Source organism: Branchiostoma belcheri, unplaced genomic scaffold, assembly GCF_001625305.1.
Source record: "Branchiostoma belcheri isolate BF01 breed outbred unplaced genomic scaffold, Haploidv18h27 scaffold31, whole genome shotgun sequence".
Taxonomy (NCBI): domain Eukaryota; kingdom Metazoa; phylum Chordata; class Leptocardii; order Amphioxiformes; family Branchiostomatidae; genus Branchiostoma; species Branchiostoma belcheri.
The window spans coordinates 493,946-514,915 of NW_017803921.1; the positions used below are offsets into that span (position 1 = coordinate 493,946).

The 20,970-nt window shown below is 45.8% G+C and overlaps 1 protein-coding gene across 1 annotated transcript; it reads left to right on the top strand.

The window, feature by feature from the left end:
• Positions 1–1,417: 1,417 nt before the first annotated feature.
• LOC109474426 lies at positions 1,418–6,377 on the top strand. Its single transcript, XM_019774720.1, has 8 exons — positions 1,418–1,880; positions 2,173–2,282; positions 2,678–2,878; positions 4,525–4,590; positions 4,781–4,840; positions 4,991–5,196; positions 5,575–5,799; positions 6,269–6,377. Exons 1-8 carry the CDS (start codon positions 1,448–1,450, stop codon positions 6,375–6,377), a joined length of 1,410 nt encoding a protein of 469 aa, XP_019630279.1. The 5' UTR covers positions 1,418–1,447.
• Positions 6,378–20,970: the final 14,593 nt, after the last annotated feature.

Consider the following 20,970-nt stretch of genomic DNA (forward strand, 5'->3'; position numbering starts at 1 on the left):
GGACACACCCAACATGATATTCCCCCACTGTACAACTTGAGAACGGTTTAGTCTTGGAGGATGTTTTCCAAGGTACATCCGTGGTGCGTTTTGGCTCTGTTGACGATACAATGGACTTTAGGACTCTACTCTACAGACGCAGCAGGTTAGATTTTGTTGTTTGTCTTTTCAGCAAGGTTTAGGTTAGTGACCTACTTTCACATGAGGGACCTACACGAGATATGAACTGAAAATAACTTATTTCAAGACCCGATTACGTAAGAATCGGTGTTAATGAGATAACCCCTTTATTTTCATGTAATTTCTATTTCATAAACTTTGTGATTTTCAATGTTTTGTGTTTGCATGTGGACGTGTGGTCCGGAACACACGGAAATGGTTTGAAAATTCGAAAAGCCAGTTTAAGATTCTAACTTATTCTGGTTAAATACATCATATAGAACTTGTTTTGTAATGACTGGTTATGATAAGGGCTAACAATAAGAGATTTTGAAAAAATCGGACTTGTTGTAACGTATCTAGGACCAGCCCTACATTTCTTCATTCCTTGAGATAGTTGGGACGTTTTTGAGACATCGCCTTAAGCGTTCTGCAGACAAGTTAACCGGGGATCGAAGCACTTTCTTCTGCAAACCTGGACTTCGTAGTATCGAAGCATTAATACTAGTAAGCCATTGGCAAAGCGACTCTATCCAATGGGACTTAAGGACTTAAGTACTTGGCTTCCTGTGCCCTTGTTCTAAAACATTTCCTAGACTGTAAAAAATCTTACTTCACATTTCTTAATGTTGTCGGCACTTGTACCATATGTTATTGGGTGGGCTGGCTACTTTCTTCCTGCAGTCAAAGGCTGAAGTTGTGAGGAGTTTACAATTGGTGGGGCTGAAGCGGCTGTCGTTTGGCGCTAAGTGATCTCAATATACTACCCCAGGTGTGGCCACTCACACCGGGAATGACCACTACTCCTTTCTGTAAGTATGGTAAGTTTTTAACGCGCGTGGGGTGTGGCTCTCACCAAGCACGGGCCTCTATTTAACGGGGCCTTTCTGAGGGACGTCCCTTACCGAAGCATTTTTGTCATCGTAACCATCAAATTCAATCTCGTGTGTAAAATACACTCTTTGCACACTTTACCCTTGTGACTAACGTAGCTGGAAATTCTACCCAACTCTTCACACAAGGAACTACACCGGAGGCCCTTTCCACTGCTTGGAGTACATCCGGGGTACTGTCCAGTGACGTAACAACCCCTCCACCAACCACAGCCGTTGAAGAATCTGTAACCGATACGTCTTCCGTTGGTACAGAATTTACAATAGAAGATTCTTTTACGGAAGGAACTGCCACAATCGAGGCCTTGTCAACTGGTACATCCGAGGTACTCTCCAGTAATGTCACAACGCCTCCACCAACCACAGCCGTTCAAGAATCTACCGATACAACCGAGATGTTTTCCGTTGGCACCGAATTTACAATAGTAGATTCTTTTACGGAAGGAACTACTACAACTGAGGCCTTGCCAACTGGTTGGAGTACATCCGGGGTACTTTCCAGTGACGTAACAACCCCTCCACCAACCACAGCCGTTGAAGAATCTACCGATACAACCGAGATGTTGTACGTTGGTACCGAAGTTACAACGGTTACAACTGAGGGTTTCTCGACTGGTTTCAGTACTGATATTACCGATACTGATACTACGCTCCATGCGACGGATGGAGGAACTGCAACTCAGATGACTACTCCCTCACAAGTCACGGCACCCAGTACGTCATGCGCCACGCCCTGTCACCTGTACGCCACATGTGTCACACTGCAGTCTGGTCACACGTGTGTCTGTAGCTCTGGATATCAAGGGAACGGCACCATCTGTACCCTGGGTAAGAGTTCAGGCCATACTTTCTTAAGTGTCCCAGTTAAAACATTGTATGGAGATAATATGCGAAACATCTAGCTCTATTCATTGACAACAATTCATAATGAATCCGTCAATTATTTCAGCAGGTTGGTGAATATCAAAGTTCTTTACTTACAACCACTTGTTTACAAGAGTCAGCGTTTCGATGATCGTCAGTGATCTTGAATATCAGTTCATAATGAAGTATTCATTGTAGCCATTACAGTGTTTTATTGGAGAAGGCGATCTTGACAGGCATTCTTTGTTTCTAACAGCTGCTGTACAGGTAATCCTGGAGATGACCATGAACATCAGCTACACGGCAGACCTGGCTGACTCCAGCTCACAGGCGTTCAGAACTCTGGCACGCACGGTCTCCAGCAAGGTGAGGCTGATAGAAAAATGACCCATGACTGCTTTTTTATTTCTTTGCCTAAGAATCTATATGTTTTTGATATTGTCAACGTCCTCTTACAATGACATTGCCTTTTGAATTTTGACTTGTGTTCTTCAATGTTTTACCTGGCCAATAAAAACCATTTCTTTGTAATCAAATTTCTTTTTTTTTAATAAAATCCCTGCACAATAAACGTTTAATACGCCAGGGTCTGGCAAGTCATTGGGTTAAATATACTATCACGAAAGTTCATCTGTGTTGGTAGTTACATATCTAAAACTTTTGAGCCAACACAAAATTCTCTCACCTACGGCTTTAAACCAGTCACTCGGGTCTTCCTCAATAGACAGTAGGGCTAAAGATACTGTATCTTTTTCAATCAGATTTTTGTGTACCTGTCGAGCTCGACCAGCGGCCTTCTCAGCGTCACGGTCAGCAGTTTCCGGCCAGGCAGTGTCGTGGCCACCGTGAACGCCAACTTCCAACAGAACACCTCGGTAGACGCCGCTAGCGTGGTGAACACATTGAAGCAGGCCGTTGCCAATGACACTGAGAATCCACTGGGGCTAGATACCAGCTCCATTGTTTTGTAAGTTGTTTGTGCCTAATCTCTTAACCTTGCTTTTAAGCTTTAGAAACCTTCGTAATGTTTCGAATATTTTTAGTTTCCCAATACCTTTTCTAACCGTATCGTCCATATGGTGTTGCATTATGAATTCGGCAGGAGTGGGCCTCAGCTAGTCCTCTTCTTGGCATACATTGATGACGACTTTATTTCTTTCATTACAAATGTGAACAGGTGTCCAGTTAGTGGCTGTGGTGTCAGCCCAACCGCCTCTATGACCAACACGACAATGGCAATGGACATGACCACGGCTGTTGAAGAATCTACCGATACAACCGAAATGTTTTCCGTTGGCACCGAATTTACAATAGTAGATTCTTTTATGGTAGGAACTACAACCGAGTCCTTGTCCGGTGACGTAACAACTCGTTCACCAACCACAACCGTTCAAGAATCTACCGATACAACCGAGATGTTTTTCGTTGGCACCGAATTTACAATAGTAGATTCTTTTACTGTTGGAACTTCAACCGAGTCCTTGTCGACTGATTGGAGTACATCCGGGGTACTGTCCAGTGACGTAACAACCCCTCCACCAACCACAGCCGTTGAAGAATCTACCGATACAACCGAGATGTTTTCCGTTGGCACCGAATTTACAATAGAAGATTCTTTTACGGAAGGAACTACCACAACTGAGGCCTTGTCAACTGATACATCCGAGATACTGTCCAGTGACGTAACAACGCCTCCGCCAACCACAGCCGTTGAAGAATCTACCGGTACAACCGAGATGTTGTACGTTGGTACCGAAGTTGCAACGGTTGCAACCGAGGGTTTGCCGACTGGTTTCAGTACTGATGTTACCGATACTGATACAACGCTGCATGCGACGGATGGAGGAACTGCAACTCAGATGACTATGAACATGACAGCAAGTTCTGCAATGAACATGACCACAGTCACACCAAAGAGGTATGTATCATCTTCTTTCCGCACCCCTCTCCCATTTTATACGTCTATCCTCAAACATGCATAAGTATGTTGTACAGCTGATATTAAGTTACGTTTCCTCCTCTTTCAGCCACAACGTCACGATGATGGTCAACAGAACTTCGTTGGCACCGCAAACCAACGCCACATCCGCTATGACACAGCCTCCAGGAACAACGCCCATATTAACACCACCTCCAAGTACAACGCCCATACTTACACAGCCTCCAAGTACAACGCCCATACTAACACAGCCTCCAAGCACAACGCCCATACTTACACAGCCTCCAAGCACAACGCCCATACTTACACAGCCTCCAAGTACAACGCCCAAGGTTACACCGCCACCAAGCACAACGCCCATACTTACACCGCCTCCAAGTACAACGCCCATACTTACACAGCCTCCAAGTACAACGCCCATACTTACACAGCCTCTAAGCACAACGCCAATACTTACACAGCCTCCAAGTACAACGCCCAAGGTTACACCGCCACCAAGAACAACGCCCATAGTTACACAGCCTCCAACCACAACGCCCAAGGTTACACAGCGATCGAGAACAACCGTACAGCCTGCTACAACCGCACCTACCACCGAGCCAGCAACTACCATTGGAGTCTTCCCGGCATGCACCACGACGTGCCACCGTTACGCCTCCTGTGTCGCAGGGGGTTCTGGGAAAAGTTGCGTCTGCAATGCTGGTTACAGCGGAGATGGGACGACTTGTACACTTGGTACGTCATCCGTTACCGTGGCAACAATATGTGAATTAGTAATAGTAAGGAGAGTGCATCTACAACTTGTGCTTTGACATAGCTCGGTTTTGCTTGGTGTATTAATAAATGTGTGATTGATATTCTTATTGCTTCAGCTTCGAAGAAAGTCAACCTGGAAATGAGGATGACTTCCGTTCCTTTCACCGAGGATCTAAAGGACAAGAACTCTGAGGCCTTTCGGTCGCTTTCCTTTAAAGTGTCCAAACAGGTTAGTCAGTCAATCGTCAACAAATCATATTGTGAAGAATCCAAATCAAGATTTTTTGTGTGAAACATAAATACATCTATCGATCCAGATAAAAATAACGACTGTGTCTTTATGTCTTCTCTTAACTTCATCAACCCTTTTCTGTTCCAGATTTTTGTCTACCTCACGACCACGTCTGTTGGCAGCTCTCTGTTGAGTGTGACCATCCTCAACTTCCGACAAGGCAGCGTTGTCGCCAATTACAACGCCAACTTCCAAAGTAACGCCACGGTGAGCGACAGCGGCGTGTCCAGCGCTCTGCAGCAGGCGATCTCCAAGGACCCGAACAACACCTTCGGCATTGATGTTAGCTCATTGTGAGTAAACAGTCACTAAAATAGCAGAAATGCACAATTCATCCATTGAATGAGCTTACTCTTTATTGAAAGTTTTCACGATCAAATTTGATTTAACTCCAGTGACATGGAGTGGACAGTTCAGTGGTGACCCTGCCTCTTAGCCTGGGTGCAAGACGGTTTACAGGGCCTACACAGTCCCTGATTCAGGCACGCTGGCTAACTCTGGGTCTAGCATGTTATTATTCTGGTATCCAGGCTACTGTCTCTGGACCTTCCCACATGCACGCTACTGGAAAGGGCTGCTGCTTGCCAGTTAACGTTAATATGTTAATATGTTAATTTGTTTAAGTGGCTACAACCAACCATCCTAAGACTTATTTCAACTGATCTTTACAGATGTACCAAGTCCAACGAGGACTTAGCCTGTGGTGAAACAGCTGGCGTGGATCAAAACCTGGTCATCGGGCTCGGAATCAGCCTGCCGCTTCTTGCCATCATCTTGTTGATCATCCTGGGCTCCTTGATCAAGAGATCTCATGATATGAAGAAGGAATACAACGTGCGATATATGGCGAGGAGATACGGACAGAGGACGGAGGGGAAGGACGTTCAGCTGGAGAGGTGGGCATGTTCTATCTAGACATGGTTCTGTGCCTGTGTCAAATCTACGTTTTGGAATTACTGTATTTTGGAATATTACTAGGCGCAGGCCATGTAGAATCGTGCCTGATCCCAACACTTACCCACGCAAGTATAGAGCCAGATAAAATCAAATCAAATCAACTTTATTGCTCAACAACTGTAGCTGGTACAATGTATGGCAGATAGGCACGGTTCTTAATACAATTTGACAGTGGCCAGCAAGACAGCGTCATATCCTCTTGTATATACTAGATGAATGGACGAATGCATGCATGCATGGATGAAGACTTTTTGATATGTAAAAATAACTAAGTTACGTTTTCAAAATTTATCCAGATACTTGAGTAACTATTTTCTTATGTATCTCATTCTCATTAACCTAGATGTCTAGCCTTCATCGACGTATCATTCAAATTAATGCTGTGCTTTTTTTGTCTTTCCTTCTTAGTGGCCGAGCGCCGAGGACGGTTCCCGCGGTTTCGTATGCCATGAAACCGGCCGCTTTTGAGCGTCCGCGGAATTTGAACTACAAACGTATGATGACGTTCAACCGGTGATAAAATCGAGACCTGCGGAGACTATCGTGTCCATAACCGCGCCTGTCTGGTTTTATGCCTGCATGAGTTTTTTTTTATTCCAACATGTAATCAATCACCAGACGTGGTGACGACACACTCAAGTTTTTTTCAACTTTTTTTAATGCCGCCACCAACACAGGGTACAAATACATTACAGGACAATACTCATTTACACCTGAGCTAAGTGAGGAAAGCCGTGTAAAGTGCCTTTCCCAAGGGCACAAGATCGGTGGCATGTCAGGACTCGAACCCGGGACTCTAAGTTCCGCACTCTGCGCACTCTGCCGCTACGCCACACGACCCCACAGTTTGTACTAGGTTATTGTACGAGTCTAGTAGTTAATATTATTATATAAGCGTACAATTTAAACTATTATTCAGCTTAAAAAACATGGCTTATTAACATTGGGAACTAAAGGAATCTCTAGGAAATAAGACTTAATAATGAAGAAATGCTTAAATCAAGTTGAACAGGATTAACACTAGGTTGGTACAATGAAGTCATAAATATCTTCAAGGAGATATTAAAATGTAATATCTAACAATTAAAATACAAGGGAACAAATCCGTACACATTTGTTTAGATATTGTTTTATTCAATCAACCCCGGCATTCATTGATTGGCAATTAACATTTTCAAGTATGATCCCGCCTAGATGATACCTCAAATGATTTGAAATAATTTAACCATATGTATAGCGCTAACAGCTCCACGACTAAATGCCCTATACTTCTTTTTACTTATTATCCCAATAAAATTCTTCATCAACCATTCAAACGATATTTGCCTGGAGAACGAAATTATGGATAGCATCAATGAAGCAGGCACTATCTAGGTCCAATCAACTATCATTTCGTACTCAAATAAATTGAATCTACTGCGGGGAACACACAATATGTACATGTACATTCTTCATGAAAATCTTATTTATTTACAACTTCACACATTTTTTTACGAAAGAAGAACTTCATTCATTATGATATTTATGACACTTTGATCTTTTATAAACACTATTTACAATGTTCAACCCGGTAATCCGTACCTTTACTTAATACACAAACCACACGCATATTCATGTATGCCTGCTTGGGTGATGTTGCGAAGAGCTCGCCTTGTCTGGGGATAAAATGTACTTTATGTACTTTATTAGTCTGTTCCGTTTCTTTTATCATTACCCTTTGATTGTACTTAAGTTACCTTTTATTATGTTATGTGTGTCACAGGGAGCTTTGAAAAGCGCCGAAATGGCGATATGCTAACCTGTATAAATAAATAAATGAATGAAATGAATAAAAAAGAGCTACAAACATGCGTATTCTCAGAGATCGAGTGAGAGACTACCACGCAAGGACCTCGGTACGAAACCGTTTGGCATCGGGTTGTACGTGTGTGGCGCGGAGCGGGGCCTGCCGTTCACCAGAGGAGCCCCGTCTGGCCAGTTCGGCAACCTTTTCTCGTTACCTAACGGGTTATACGTGTGAGGGGGCGGCAGACTCTGAGACCCACCGATGGTAGAGACGTTACCGTTCGGTATAGGCTTTGGTGCCTCGTACTGGACAGGGTTGTATGTGTTAATAGCTGGGGGAGGTTTAGGGAGAGGCACGATGTGGACCACGGTTTCAGTCAGAGGCGGTGGAACGGGTTCAGGCATCGGGATGATTTTGACCTTGACTTTGGTTCTTGGAGGTGGCTTTGGAGCTTGTTGCTGTTGTGGGTAAGGTCTGGGGTTGTATGTTCGTGGGCGTATCCTTCTTAGAGGAGCTTTCGGAAGGGGTTTAAGTCGTCGCGGAGGGGGTTTGGGTCGGCGTGGAGGGGGTTTGGGTCGTCGTGGTGGAGCTTTGGGCCGCCGGGGTGGTGGTTTGGGTCGACGCGGCGGCGGTTTCGGTTTTGGTACCGGGTTGTACGTGTGTGGCTTCGGGGCAGGGGCGGCAGGTGCCGGTTTAGGTACGATGGGAGCTTTCGGTGGAGGGGGCGCCGTGGGTCTAGGGGCCGGGGGTGGGGGCCTCGGAGGTGCCGAGGGCTTGGGGTTGTAGGTGTGCCGAGGTGCTGGTGGTTCTGTCCTGAAGTTGAGAGGGTTGTAGGAATGGCGAGGTGGCTGCGGCTGTGGTTTTATCTGGGGTAAACAAAGAGATGACGTATACGTTACAAAGCGTTCATATGGATTTAGATACCCAAGGAGGCCTTGGGTTAACTAAATAGATAACCTTACCTGCCCATTAATGGTGTCCTTTCTAACTTTAAGCATATATTAAATGTATGAATATAATTTTTTTTCATCAATTCAAGTATACAACGGTAATGTGACAGCCCCACCCCCTCCCCTTTCTTCCCGACATCCCTTGCAGCAGGTTACCTTGTCGAACCGTTCCAGCGCCTCGGGATGCAGCCCCCCCTTCCCCATCCCTTGCAGCAGGTTAGTAATCTCCAAGCAGATTTTTAAAAAATGTGGGGGGGGGGGAGACAGTATCAAATGGGGTCGTTGGTGGGGAAATGGTTACATACTGGCCAATTTGATACTGTCTTACCCCTACCAAAAGATCTGCTTGGAGATTAGCTACTCAGTACCTTGTCGAACCGTCCCAGCGCCTCGGAGTGCAGCCCCGCCTCCCGGCCCGGCAGGTACCGCCGCACCTGCACGCCGCCCTTCCCGCCGTCAAACCCGCGGTACATCTTGTCTTTCGGGATGTACAGCTGATCCTTCGGAGCATATCTGTTGATATGGTATGAAGGTTTAGAGAGAAAGTCTGGCTGAACCTGCGTCAATTTCACAATTTTACAGTATAAATTGGTCTAGTTTTATACCTAGCTTCAGTGAACCAGTAACATCTACATGTAACTTCAGTGCACAGAACTGCCCCGATGAAGATGACAGACGGTCATCGAAACATCAGATCTTGTTAAATAGGTGGTTGTTGATAAAGAAATGCTATTCAATGTCGTAAAAGGAAGTTTACTTACGCTCCACGGCTGGGGAGATGCGCTCCGGCGCAGGCTTTAGGTAGCTGGGCGGCCAGAGGAATGAGGGCGGCGGAAGCCAAGAGGGCCACCACCACGGGCCACAGTATCCAGCCGACGTCCTGGGGTTTGGCCGCTAAAACAGCACACAAACATTCACAGTCATGTATCTAGTACAATGTCACGGGTTTCTAAGGAAAGCAAGCTATGACATGCCAAGTAGAGGCTAACAGCAGAGGTATCCGCACTAGATACTCGTAGCTTTAAACAGCGTTGCTGTCACACACGTAGATGTGCAAAGGCTTGGCGTGACAATTCGTTCAGCGTATAATATAACCTGCTCCGTGCCTGCAAAGCTGGTGTGTTGCGCTGAAGGTTATACCGGCTAAACACATACGGATAAGCTATCCATGTACCATCGCTTTGCACAACAAATACCTAAAGCTTCCACTATATATAATGCGCGTGATACAAAAATATACGTTTCAGTACATTTTCAATGTACCCATACGATCAACAGTAACCCAAATAAAGACGCTGCCATCAAAGGAAGTATGATTTTACACGTGGCAAAGTGAGAATAAAGAGGGCCATGCAAAATTTATTAGGGAGATTGAAAAGCGCCCAGGGAATTTCGCATTGGAATGCCTTTAGTATTGTGTGGTACAATGACTATAGTAACACAAACAATACATTAAAAGACCAAACCTTTTTGCCACCAGCTAGCCTGTATGTAGAAAACAAGCATGCGTGCTACCCTATAGATATATAACTACATGTACTATAATTCTCGCTTCACCATCATTCGAGAAATGTATCGGTAGAGACAGGGGGAATCTAACGCGGTAGATATCCCGATGGGAGTCTTTTTCAACAGAAACTCCGACCGAGATCTCTACTATAGCCAGTAATATTATACACTATAAAGACACAAGTGACTTTTTACTTACCTACTGGTGTACTGGTTCTGGTTATTCGACATGGTGGTCTGCCGTTCTCTTCAGCTGGTTCATCCAACCAGCAGCTGAAAACAGGGTATTTAAAGATATAGAAGTTTACAAAATTAACTTAAAATGTAGACATTATCATGGATTTATCCCAAATAGGAAAAACTTCATGTTAAGAACAGATTATACATTTTAACCTGAATTCATTGTATGTGATTGATTGTAACTTACACTGTATTCAGTTCTTACATTATTCACCTGTAACAATTATTAGCTTGCACTGCTGTCGGTATATTCTTCATATACATTGTTTCCTGTTGCAATTAGCCCTAGGGCATGAAACTGCAAATTCAACATGAAACTTTTGATTGCAAAAAGGGAGGAATTCAGTTCTTACATTATTCACTTGTAACAATTATCAGCTTGTACTGCTGGCTGTATAGTCTTTCTATACATTGTTTCCTACGGCAAACATGAAACTTTTGATTAAAAAAAGGAAGGAAAAGGCTAGGAAAAAAAGCTCACGTAGTTCCCAGCTCCAGCCCCAGAGAGTCGCCATGTTTCTGTGCACTCCACAGCGCATCCTGCAGCTGCAGACCTGTGACGTCAGAGTCGTCGCGGAGGTTGACGGTGTAGTCTGCGATCAGGCCGGGGGAGAACCCGTTTACCTGGATGCTGTGGATGTCTTTGGCGTATCCTTCCGCAGCGTAGTACCTCCACAGCTTGAATGGCATAGAAATTATCTATTTATTCATCTATTGGCTAGAATTATATGTAATATCCCTTTTTGTAATACCTGGCCGTTGGTATATCTTAGTTGAAAAAAAAAACAGTAAAATTTTGCCGAATAGGGAGAATAATTGACTAGGGAGGTTTTAGCTACCGCAGAGTTCATTTGCCCGCAATGTGAGGGGAAGTTAACCCTCCTGTGGATTGACTCTCCTAGTCAATTATATCCCTTTTGACGATTTCTGCCATCCGTAGGAAGGCCTGGTGGAGGCAATCTCCAAGCAGATCCTAGGGTGGCATAAGACAATCAAATTGGACAGGCAGTATCCATTGGCCAGAGAGGGTCCAATACGCCACCCACGTGTTTGGAGATTAGGTGGAGGTTAGTACTTACCGTGGCGACCAGTTCCTCCTCCAGCTGCGTGAACTGCTCGGATGTAGAGTCGGCCAGGTCCGGGTGGTACTCCCGCCTGGACAGCTGTATGGCGTACCGACGTGGCGTGGTTACTGGCAAAATCAACATAAAACAAGAATTCTGAGATTTCAGATGTCCATGAAATATTTATATCTTGCGTGATGATGACTGTGTCTTCTTCTAATTCACCATGGTGTCTGGAAATGTTTCTTTATTGTGCAAGGGAAAATAACACTAACTGTAAGCTGTCAAGGAGGTCATGTATAAAAAACACCTGTGAAAACCAGGTGATCAATGAATTTTTCCCTCTGTGACAGGCTGAACCAAACCATATCATTACAAGCTTACAAGGGCCATGCGGAAATATACACACGGACACACACAGATATGCCAAAAACAATACCTCCATTTTTCATGGAGGTAATGATAGTAATTCTGCACGTATGAGCTGCTCTTAAAGTCACGTGTCCTTGACGTGACATACCAGAAGCAGACGGGTCCATTCCGTGAAAGAAGTTCAAGGAGTCGACCGAAAATTTGTCTAAATTTCTAAATTTCTAAAAAGTCTAAATTTTATTGGTTAGTTTGTTGACGTTTACCAACTAAGATGAACCCCCATGCTAAGACAAACCAACAGCTTTGTATAAAATCAACTCAAAATGTTTTGAAAAGAAATCGACCCAGAATCCATGTCTACAAAGTTAAAGCACTTACGGCCAGCAGGTCACTAAGCAGACTAATTTGAATAAAAATTGGGCCGAGTATTTAAAGATTGACAGATCTGACGTGAAAATTATACGAGTGTAGTCCCAAAGGTGAGCGTATATACTGGTAAGTGTTCATACATCATTGAAAGCCTTCACCCTTGAATGTCTTTTACTACTTACACTTAAAGGGCATTATGTAAATTTTCACCAGAAATTGAAAAAAAAATCTTAATGTGATTTACTCACCCACTGAACCGTAACATGGATCTGTCCTATTGTCAATGTAGCATCTGCAAAATGTAAGTACACAGTATTACATGAAGAAAGATATTCGTTAATCGTTTCAATATCAGGGTACGTACCTTCAGTATTTATACAGCGAAATAGACACAAATTACTATGAGAAAATAGCATTAGTGAATATCTAACAATCCAAGCATTGTGATGACAAAATACCTGTAGTTGATACGCCAAGAAGCAGTTACTCAAGCAACTGTCACTGACTCTAGTCACTGACGAAAGGTAGTGGATACTAGCTGAAACGTCTGGCCGTTTCCAAAATCATATCCAGTTGCTTGAATAACTGCTTTTTGGCGTATTGTATTACCTGGATGTCTAAACGTCATCGACGTACCTGTAGTTAGCCTTATGGTTATGTATGCTTTTGTTTACAGATAAAATGTTGTGATTTGAAATCTTAGCCATTATCTAAAAGAAACTGCAACTTTCCAATGATTGTCATTACTTACACAGTCGGGAGCTCCAAGTTCACTGGGTCGCCATACTTTGTAGCGTTCCGCAGCGCTGCCTCGAGTTCGTCTCCCGTGACCTTTGACCCGCCTGTTGTGTGCACGGTGTAGTTCACAACGAACGGGTTACCATGGAAACCGTCCACAGTGATCTTCTCGATGTCGTCTGCGTATGACGTGTTCCGGTAGTACTCGTGGAGCTATGGAGTAAAAGGGACATTATCAATTGTGTCCAAATTAACAAGCCATTTGTCCAAAAGTAATCTCTGCTTTTGTATCCAGTACCCTGCAAAGTTGAACCGGTGTTCTGTCAGGTCGCTTATTGTTCGGCTATGCCGAAATTTCAATCGTTTAAACATTTGGGTGTGGACCAGAGGTTCAGTCATGGTTGGCTGGTGTTCAAGAGTATGTCAGCAGTGTTCGTGGATCGTTCGGGGGTCAAATTTGACTCAAATTTAACTCGTATTCGATTCGCATAGAAATGTTCGCGTGGCCTAAATCTGATTGGACTGCTTCCTAACTTTAGCCAACCTTGTTGATGTTCGGGGGAACGTTCTTAATGTGGGAATAGGGTCAAGCGTACCGTTTGGACGAACTTGTCAGTAAGATTCCGGTATTCCGTGGAGTTAGGGTTGTCTAGTCCGGCCTTGAAGATCTGTCCTCTCAGCTTTGCTTGGAAACGATGTTTTCTTTTCTGTGTGCAGGGCCAGTCTTTCTCATCTATCCAACACCTGTTAGAGCAGAAAAAATGGAAAAAAATTAAACCGCAGTGTTCACGTTGAAAGACGAAAATGTACTGGGAATTGCAAGGTTTGGCATTTTGGCATTTCTCAACTTCATTACACAATGCACAATAACACATTCATTACAATGCTTTACCATATAACCATACAGTTGATATATAGCACCCCCCCCCCCCCAAAAAAAAACATACATATAGCTTTTTACTTACATAGATTGCGTACAATTATCCCCTCTTGGGTATAGTTTTAACACTGCCCTTCTGTTCATAATGAGCAAGACAGCGCAACACAAAGCACATCATCTGAGATTCTAAGACAACCTGTCAGACATGCAGGCTGAAAAATAAATCTTACGTTGTAGGAAGGTCAATGTCCAGTGGATCATCAAACTTGTTGGCAGTCCGGAGTGCTTCTTCCAGCTGTCCTCCCGTGACCCTTGACCCTGGGGCTGACGTCACGGTGAAGATGGCCGTCATGGGGTCGCCATCTTGGAAGCTTCTGATTGTGACGTCATTGATGGCGTTCGCGTGAGGAGTGCTGTTCAGGTACGACTTCAGCTGCGAAGGTATAGTAGTATAAACATGTGTGCATGTAGTCTTATCTCACACTTCATAGTGTTTTGTAGAGTAATTATGGTTTCCTAATACTGTTAAATGGCGGGGGTTGTCATACTTTTTATCTATGCTCACTAATTTTTACAATTAGTGAGTATAAAGTTATTGTAAATACTGTTCAAGGCAGTGTGTTTAAAAAATCCACTAGAAGTTACTTACTGAGTCCAAAAGCTGCCTGCTGGCCTGGGTGAAAGCAGGAGACGACTCGTTGTTGAGTCCGGCGGTGAAGTTTCGTCCCTTCAGCTCGACTCGGAAGTTGAACTTCTTGATTGGTGCAAGAGTCGACATCCGTGCTGTAAAAAAATAGAATAGTTATGATGCTGTAAAAACATAAGATTTAGATACATACTATTAGATAAGTTTAGCTTTCAGATACAATCGCGTGTTATTTGCAGTACCACATTGACTTAGCAGGTGGGGTTAATTACAGCGACCGATTATCAGCATAAGTCGATTCGAATCCCATCCTTGTCGTAAACGTTTTTAAATCATTTCCAAACAACAAGTTGTAATCAACCATGTTTCCTACCTGTTGCTGTCGCTGCGCATTGCCCACTTCCTCCCAGATAGCATCTAAATGTAAAGAAAAAAACATTTTGCTCCCAGAAGTATTGTATTGTATATTGAGTGATGCTTTTTAACATTTGTAAATTTATTTTGTACACAGTCCTTCACAATGAAATGTAATGCTTTTAAGTTCTAACTTTTATGTGAACAACTCTATTGTAACAATCTTAACGCAATTCAGGGAAGACAGACACACTCGGAAATTGTAAGAAAAAATCTTACACGGTTGGCAGGTTGATGTTCGGGTGGCTGCCGTCCTGGGCTGCCCGCATGGCCTGCTCTAACTCTTCTCCAGTGACCCCTGACCCGTGACGTGTATGGATGGTGTACGTCACTCTGGCAGGTTGTCCCACCTCCCCTTCTACGTCATTGATGGTGACGTTTTCGATGGTGTCGTTGTAGATGGTGTTGTTAAGGAGGCTGATGAACTGTGTCGAAATAAAGCTACTATAAGCTATTCTGCCATGAAGTACTGTAGAAGATTCTTCAATAATGTCGAAACAGTAAAATATTGAGGTTCCTACTCACTCCGTTGGCAGTATCCAGAACCATGCATATCTAGTTTATGAATGGACTGACCGGTAGGGGTTAGGATTTGCCACGGTTCTCGATAGTCTTTACGTATACAAAAACATATAAATTTGATGTCAGGCACGGTTCCGGATATGCGTGGACTATCCAGGACCGTGCTTGAGCATGGTTCTGGATCGGATACAACAGTTGTTAATTTTGGAAGAACGAACAACGTGTTGTATTGTTTATCTGCCTTATGGGCTGTCAGTCTTACCGAATCTTTCAGCTGTTGCTCAAGTTGCCGACGTCTAGGAGAATTAGGATTGGCCAGGGCTGGTGTGAAGGTCACTCCGGCGAGAGTCGCCACGAATGGCAGTATGTTGCTTGTAGGTTGTCTACGTGTGGTGGTGTCATCTGGCGACGAATCCGAGGTGGTTGTCATCGGTTGAGTTGGCCTGAGAGTCGCGGATCCAGTTAGAACTTGTGTTATAACCATAGTTTGGACGGGGACACTTGTGGTAGATTCAGAGCCAGCGAACTGACTGACAGTCGTACCGGTCTTACTCGATGTTGTCATTGAGGTCTTGGTTCCTTTTAACGAGTCCGTCGTGGTCTCCATGGGTTGAGTTGGTCTGGAAGTCCCAGATCCAGGAAGAACCTGTGTTATAACCATGGTTTGAATGGGACCACTTGTGGTAGATTCAGCGCCAGGGTACTGACTTGCAGTCCTACTGGATGCCATCGTTGTGCTGCCAGTTTCCTTTGGCAACGAGTCCGTCGTGTTTTTCGTTCTTTGAGTTGGTTTAGCAGTGCTAGATACAGACAGAACTGGTGTTCCAACCGCTTGGGATACTGTGGTCCCAGTTCTAACCACTGGTGATACTGTGGTCCCAGTTCCAACCACTAGTAATACTGTGGTCCCGGTTCCAAACGCTTGTGATACTGTGGTCCCAGTTCTAACCGCTGGTGATACTGTGGTCCCAGTCACAACCTCTTGTGATACTGTGGTCCCAGTTCCAACCACTGATGATACTGTGGTCCTAGTTCCTACTGCTGGAGATACTGTGGTCCCAGTTCCTACAGCTGGTGATACTGTGGTCCCGGTTCCAGCCGCTGGTGATACTGTGGTCCCAGTTCCAACTGCTGGTAATACTGTGGTCCCAGTTCCTATTGCTGGTGTAAGTGTGGTCCTAGTTCCTACTGCTGGAGATACTGTGGTCCCAGTTCCTATTGCTGGTGATACTGTGGTCCTAGTTCCTACTGCTGGTGATACCTTGGTCCCAGTTCCTATTGCTGGTGAAACTGTGGTCCCAGTTCCTATTGCTGGTGTAACTGTGGTCCCAGCTCCAACCACTGATAATACTGTGGTCTCAGTTCCTATTGCTGGTGAAACTGTGGTCCCGGTTCCTACTGCTGGTGAAACTGTGGTCCCAGTTCCAACTGCTGGTGATACTGTGGTCCCAGTTCCTACTGTTGGTGATACTGTGGTCCCAGTTCCAACCACTGGTGATACTGTGGTCCCAGTTCCAACCACTTGTGATAATGTGGTCCCAGTTCCTACTGCTGGTGATACTGTGGACCCAGTTCCTACAGCTGGAGATACTGTGGACCCAGTTCCTATTGCTGGTGATACTGTGGTCCCAGTTCCAACTGTTGGTGATACAGTGGTCCCAGTTCCTACTGCTGGTGATAGTGTGGTCCCAGTTCCAACTGCTGGTGATACTGTGGTCCCAGTTCCGACTGCCGGTGACACTGTGGTCCCAGTTCCTACTGCTGGTGAAACTGTGGTCTCGGTTCCAACCGCTAGTGATACTGTGGTCCCAGTTCCTACTGCTGGTGAAACTGTGGTCCCAGTTCCTACAGCTGAAGATACTGAGGTCCCAGTTCCTACTGCTGGAGATACTGTGGTCCCAGTTCCTACTGCTGGTGATACTGTGGTCCCAGTTCCTACTGCTGGTGATACTGTGGTCCCAGTTCCAACCGCTGGTGATACTGTGGTTCCAATTCCAGTTGCTTGTGATACTGTGGTCCCAGGTCCTGCTGCTGGGGATACTGTGGTCCCAGTTCCTACTGCAGGTGATACTGTGGTACCAGTTCCTACCACTGGTGATACTGTGGTCCCAGTTCCAACTGCTGGTGATACTGTGGTACCAGTTCCTACCACTGGTGATACTGTGGTCCCAGTTCCTACAGCTGGAGAAATTGTGGTCCCAGTTTCAACCACTGTTGAAACTGTGGTCCCAGTTCCAACCACTGGTGATACTGTGGTCCCAGTTCCTACCGCTGGTGAACCTGTGGTCCTAGTTCCTACTGCTGGTGATACTGTAGTCACAGTTCCTACTGCTGGTGATACTGTGGTTCTAGTTCCTACTGCTGTTGATACTGTGGTCCCAGTTCCAACTATTTGAGATACCGTGGTCCCAGTCCCAACCTCTTGTGATACTGTGGTCCCAGTTCCTACTGTTGGTGATACTGTGGTCCCAGTTCCTACTGCTGGTGATCCTGTGGTCCCAGTTCCTACTGCTGGTGATGCTGTGGTCCCAGTTCCTACTGCTTGTGATACTGTGGTCCCAGTTCCTACTTCTGGTGATACTGTGGTCCTAGTTCCTACTGCTGGTGATACTGTGGTCCTAGTTCCAACTGCTGGTGATACTGTGGTCCCAGTTCCAACTGCTGGTGAAACTGTGGTCCCAGTTCCCACTGCTGGTGATACTGTGGTACTGGTTCCTACTGCTGGTGATACTGTGGTCCCAGTTCTTACTGCTGGTGAAACTGTGGTCCCAGTTCCAACCACTGGTGATACTGTGGTCCCAGTTCCTACTGCTGGTGAAACTGTGGTCCCAGTTCCTACTGCTGGTGATACAGTGGTCCCTGTTCCTACTGATGGTGATAGTGTGGTCCTAGTTCCAGCTGCTGGTGAAACTGTGGTCCCGGTTCCTACTGCTGGTGATACTGTGGTCTCAGTTCCAACCACTAGTAATACTGTGGTACCAGTTCCTACTGCTGGTGATACTGTGGTCCCAGTTCCAACTGCTGGAGATACTGTGGTCCTGGTTCCTACTGCTGGTGATACTGTGGTTCCAGTTCCTACTGCTGGTGATACTGTGGCCCCAGTTCCTACTGCTAGTGATACTGTGGTCCCAATTCCATCCGCTGGTGAAACTGTAGTCCCAGTTCCTACAGCTGGTGATACTGTGGTCCCAGTTCCTACTGCTGGTGATACTGTGGTCCCAGTTCCTACTGCTGGTGATACTGTGGTCCCAGTTCCTACTGCTGGTGATACTGTGGTCCCAGTTCCTACTGCTGGTGATACTGTGGTCCCAGTTCCAACCGCTGGTGATACTGTGGTTCCAATTCCAGTTGCTTGTGATACTGTGGTCCCAGGTCCTGCTGCTGGGGATACTGTGGTCCCAGTTCCTACTGCTGGTGATACTGTGGTCCCAGTTCCAACCGCTGGTGATACTGTGGTCCCAGTTCCTACTGCTGGTGAAACTGTGGTCCCAGTTCCTACCGCTGGTGATACTGTGGTCCCAGTTCCTATTGCTAGTGATACTGTGGTCCCAGTTCCTACTGCTGGTGATACTGTGGTCCCAGTTACAACTGCTCGTGATACTGTGGTCCCAGTTCCTACTGCTGGTGATACTGTGGTCCCAGTTCCAACTGCTGGTGATACTGTGGTCCCAGTTACAACTGCTCGTGATACTGTGGTCCCAGTTCCTACTGCTGGTGATACTGTGGTCCCAGTTCCTACTGTTGGTGATACTGTGGTCTTAGTTCCTCTTGCTGCTGATCTTGTGGTCCCAGTTCCAACTGCTGGTGAAACTTTGGTCCCAGTTCCTACTGCTGGTGATACTGTGGTCCCAGTTCCTACTGCTGGTGATACTGTGGTCCCAGTTCCTACTGCTGGTGAAACTGTGGTCCCAGTTCCTACTGCTGGTGATACTGTGGTCCCAGTTCCAACTGCTGTAATACTGTGGTCCCAGTTCCAACTTCTGGTGATACTGTGGTCCCAGTTTCTACTGCTTGTGATACTGTGGTCACTGTTCCTACTACTGGTGAAACTGTGGTCCCGGTTCCTACTACTGGTAATACTGTGGTCCTAGTTCCTACTGCCTGTGAACTGTGGTCCCAGTTTCAACTGCTGGTAATATGTGGTCCCAGTTCCTACTGCTGGTGATATTGTGGTCCCAGTTACTACTGCTGGTGATACTGTGGTCCCAGTTCCTATTGCTGGTGATACTGTGGTCCCAGTTCCAACCGCTGGTGATACTGTGGTCCCAGTTTCTACTGCTGGTGAAACTGTGGTCCCAGTTCCAACTGCTGGTGATACTGTTGTCCTGGTTCCTAGTGCTGGTGATACTGTGGTCCCAGTTCCTACTGCTGGTGATACTGTGGTCCCAGTTTCTACTGCTGGTGATACTGTGGTCCCAGTTCCTACCGCTTGTGATACTGTGGTCCCAGTTCCTATTGCTGGATAAATTGTGGTCCCAGTTTCAACCACTGTTGAAACTGTGGTCCCAGTTCCAACCACTGGTGATACTGTGGTCCCAGTTCCTACCGCTGGTGAACCTGTGGTCCTAGTTCCTACTGCTGGTGATACTGTAGTCACAGTTCCTACTGCTGGTGATACTGTGGTTCTAGTTCCTACTGCTGTTGATACTGTGGTCCCAGTTCCAACTATTTGAGATACCGTGGTCCCAGTCCCAACCTCTTGTGATACTGTGGTCCCAGTTCCTACTGTTGGTGATACTGTGGTCCCAGTTCCTACTGCTGGTGATCCTGTGGTCCCAGTTCCAACTGCTGGTGATGCTGTGGTCCCAGTTCCTACTGCTGGTGATACTGTGGTCCCAGTTCCTACTTCTGGTGATACTGTGGTCCTAGTTCCTACTGCTGGTGATACTGTGGTCCCAGTTCCTACTGCTGGTGATACTGTGGTCCCAGTTTCTACTGCTGGTGATACTGTGGTCCCAGTTCCTACTGCTTGTGATACTGTGGACCCAGTTCCAACCGCTGGTGATACTGTGGTCCCAGTTCCTACCGCTGGTAATACTGTGGTCTCAGTTCCTACTGCTGGTGATACTGTGGTCTCAGTTCCCACTGCTGGTGATACTGTGGTCCCAGTTTCTACAGCTGGTGATACTGTAGTCCCAGTTCCAACCGCTGGCGATACTGTAGTACCAGTTCCAACCGCTTGTGATACTGTGGTCCCAGTTCCTATTGCCTGTGATACTGTGGTCCCAGATCCAACTGCTGGTGATACTGTGGTCCCGGTTCCTACTGCTGGCGATACTGTGGTCCCAGTTTCAACTACTTGTGATATTGTTGTCTCGGTTCCAACTGCTGGTGATACTGTGGTCCCAGTTCCAACTGCTGGTGATACTGTGGTACTGGTTCCAACTTGCAGTGATACTGTGGTCCCGGTTCCACCCGCTTTTGGCATTGTGATCCCAGTCCCATCCATTTGTGATATTGTTGTCCTAGCCATCAGGGTTGTGTTGTCTGTGAACGGAGTTTCTGTGCTTGGTGTCTCGGTAGTTTTATTGGTTGTAATCTTTGTTGATGGTGATGGGATACCGGATGAACTTGGCGTTGATGATATTTTTGTTGCACTCGGAGTTGTGTTGCCTGTGAC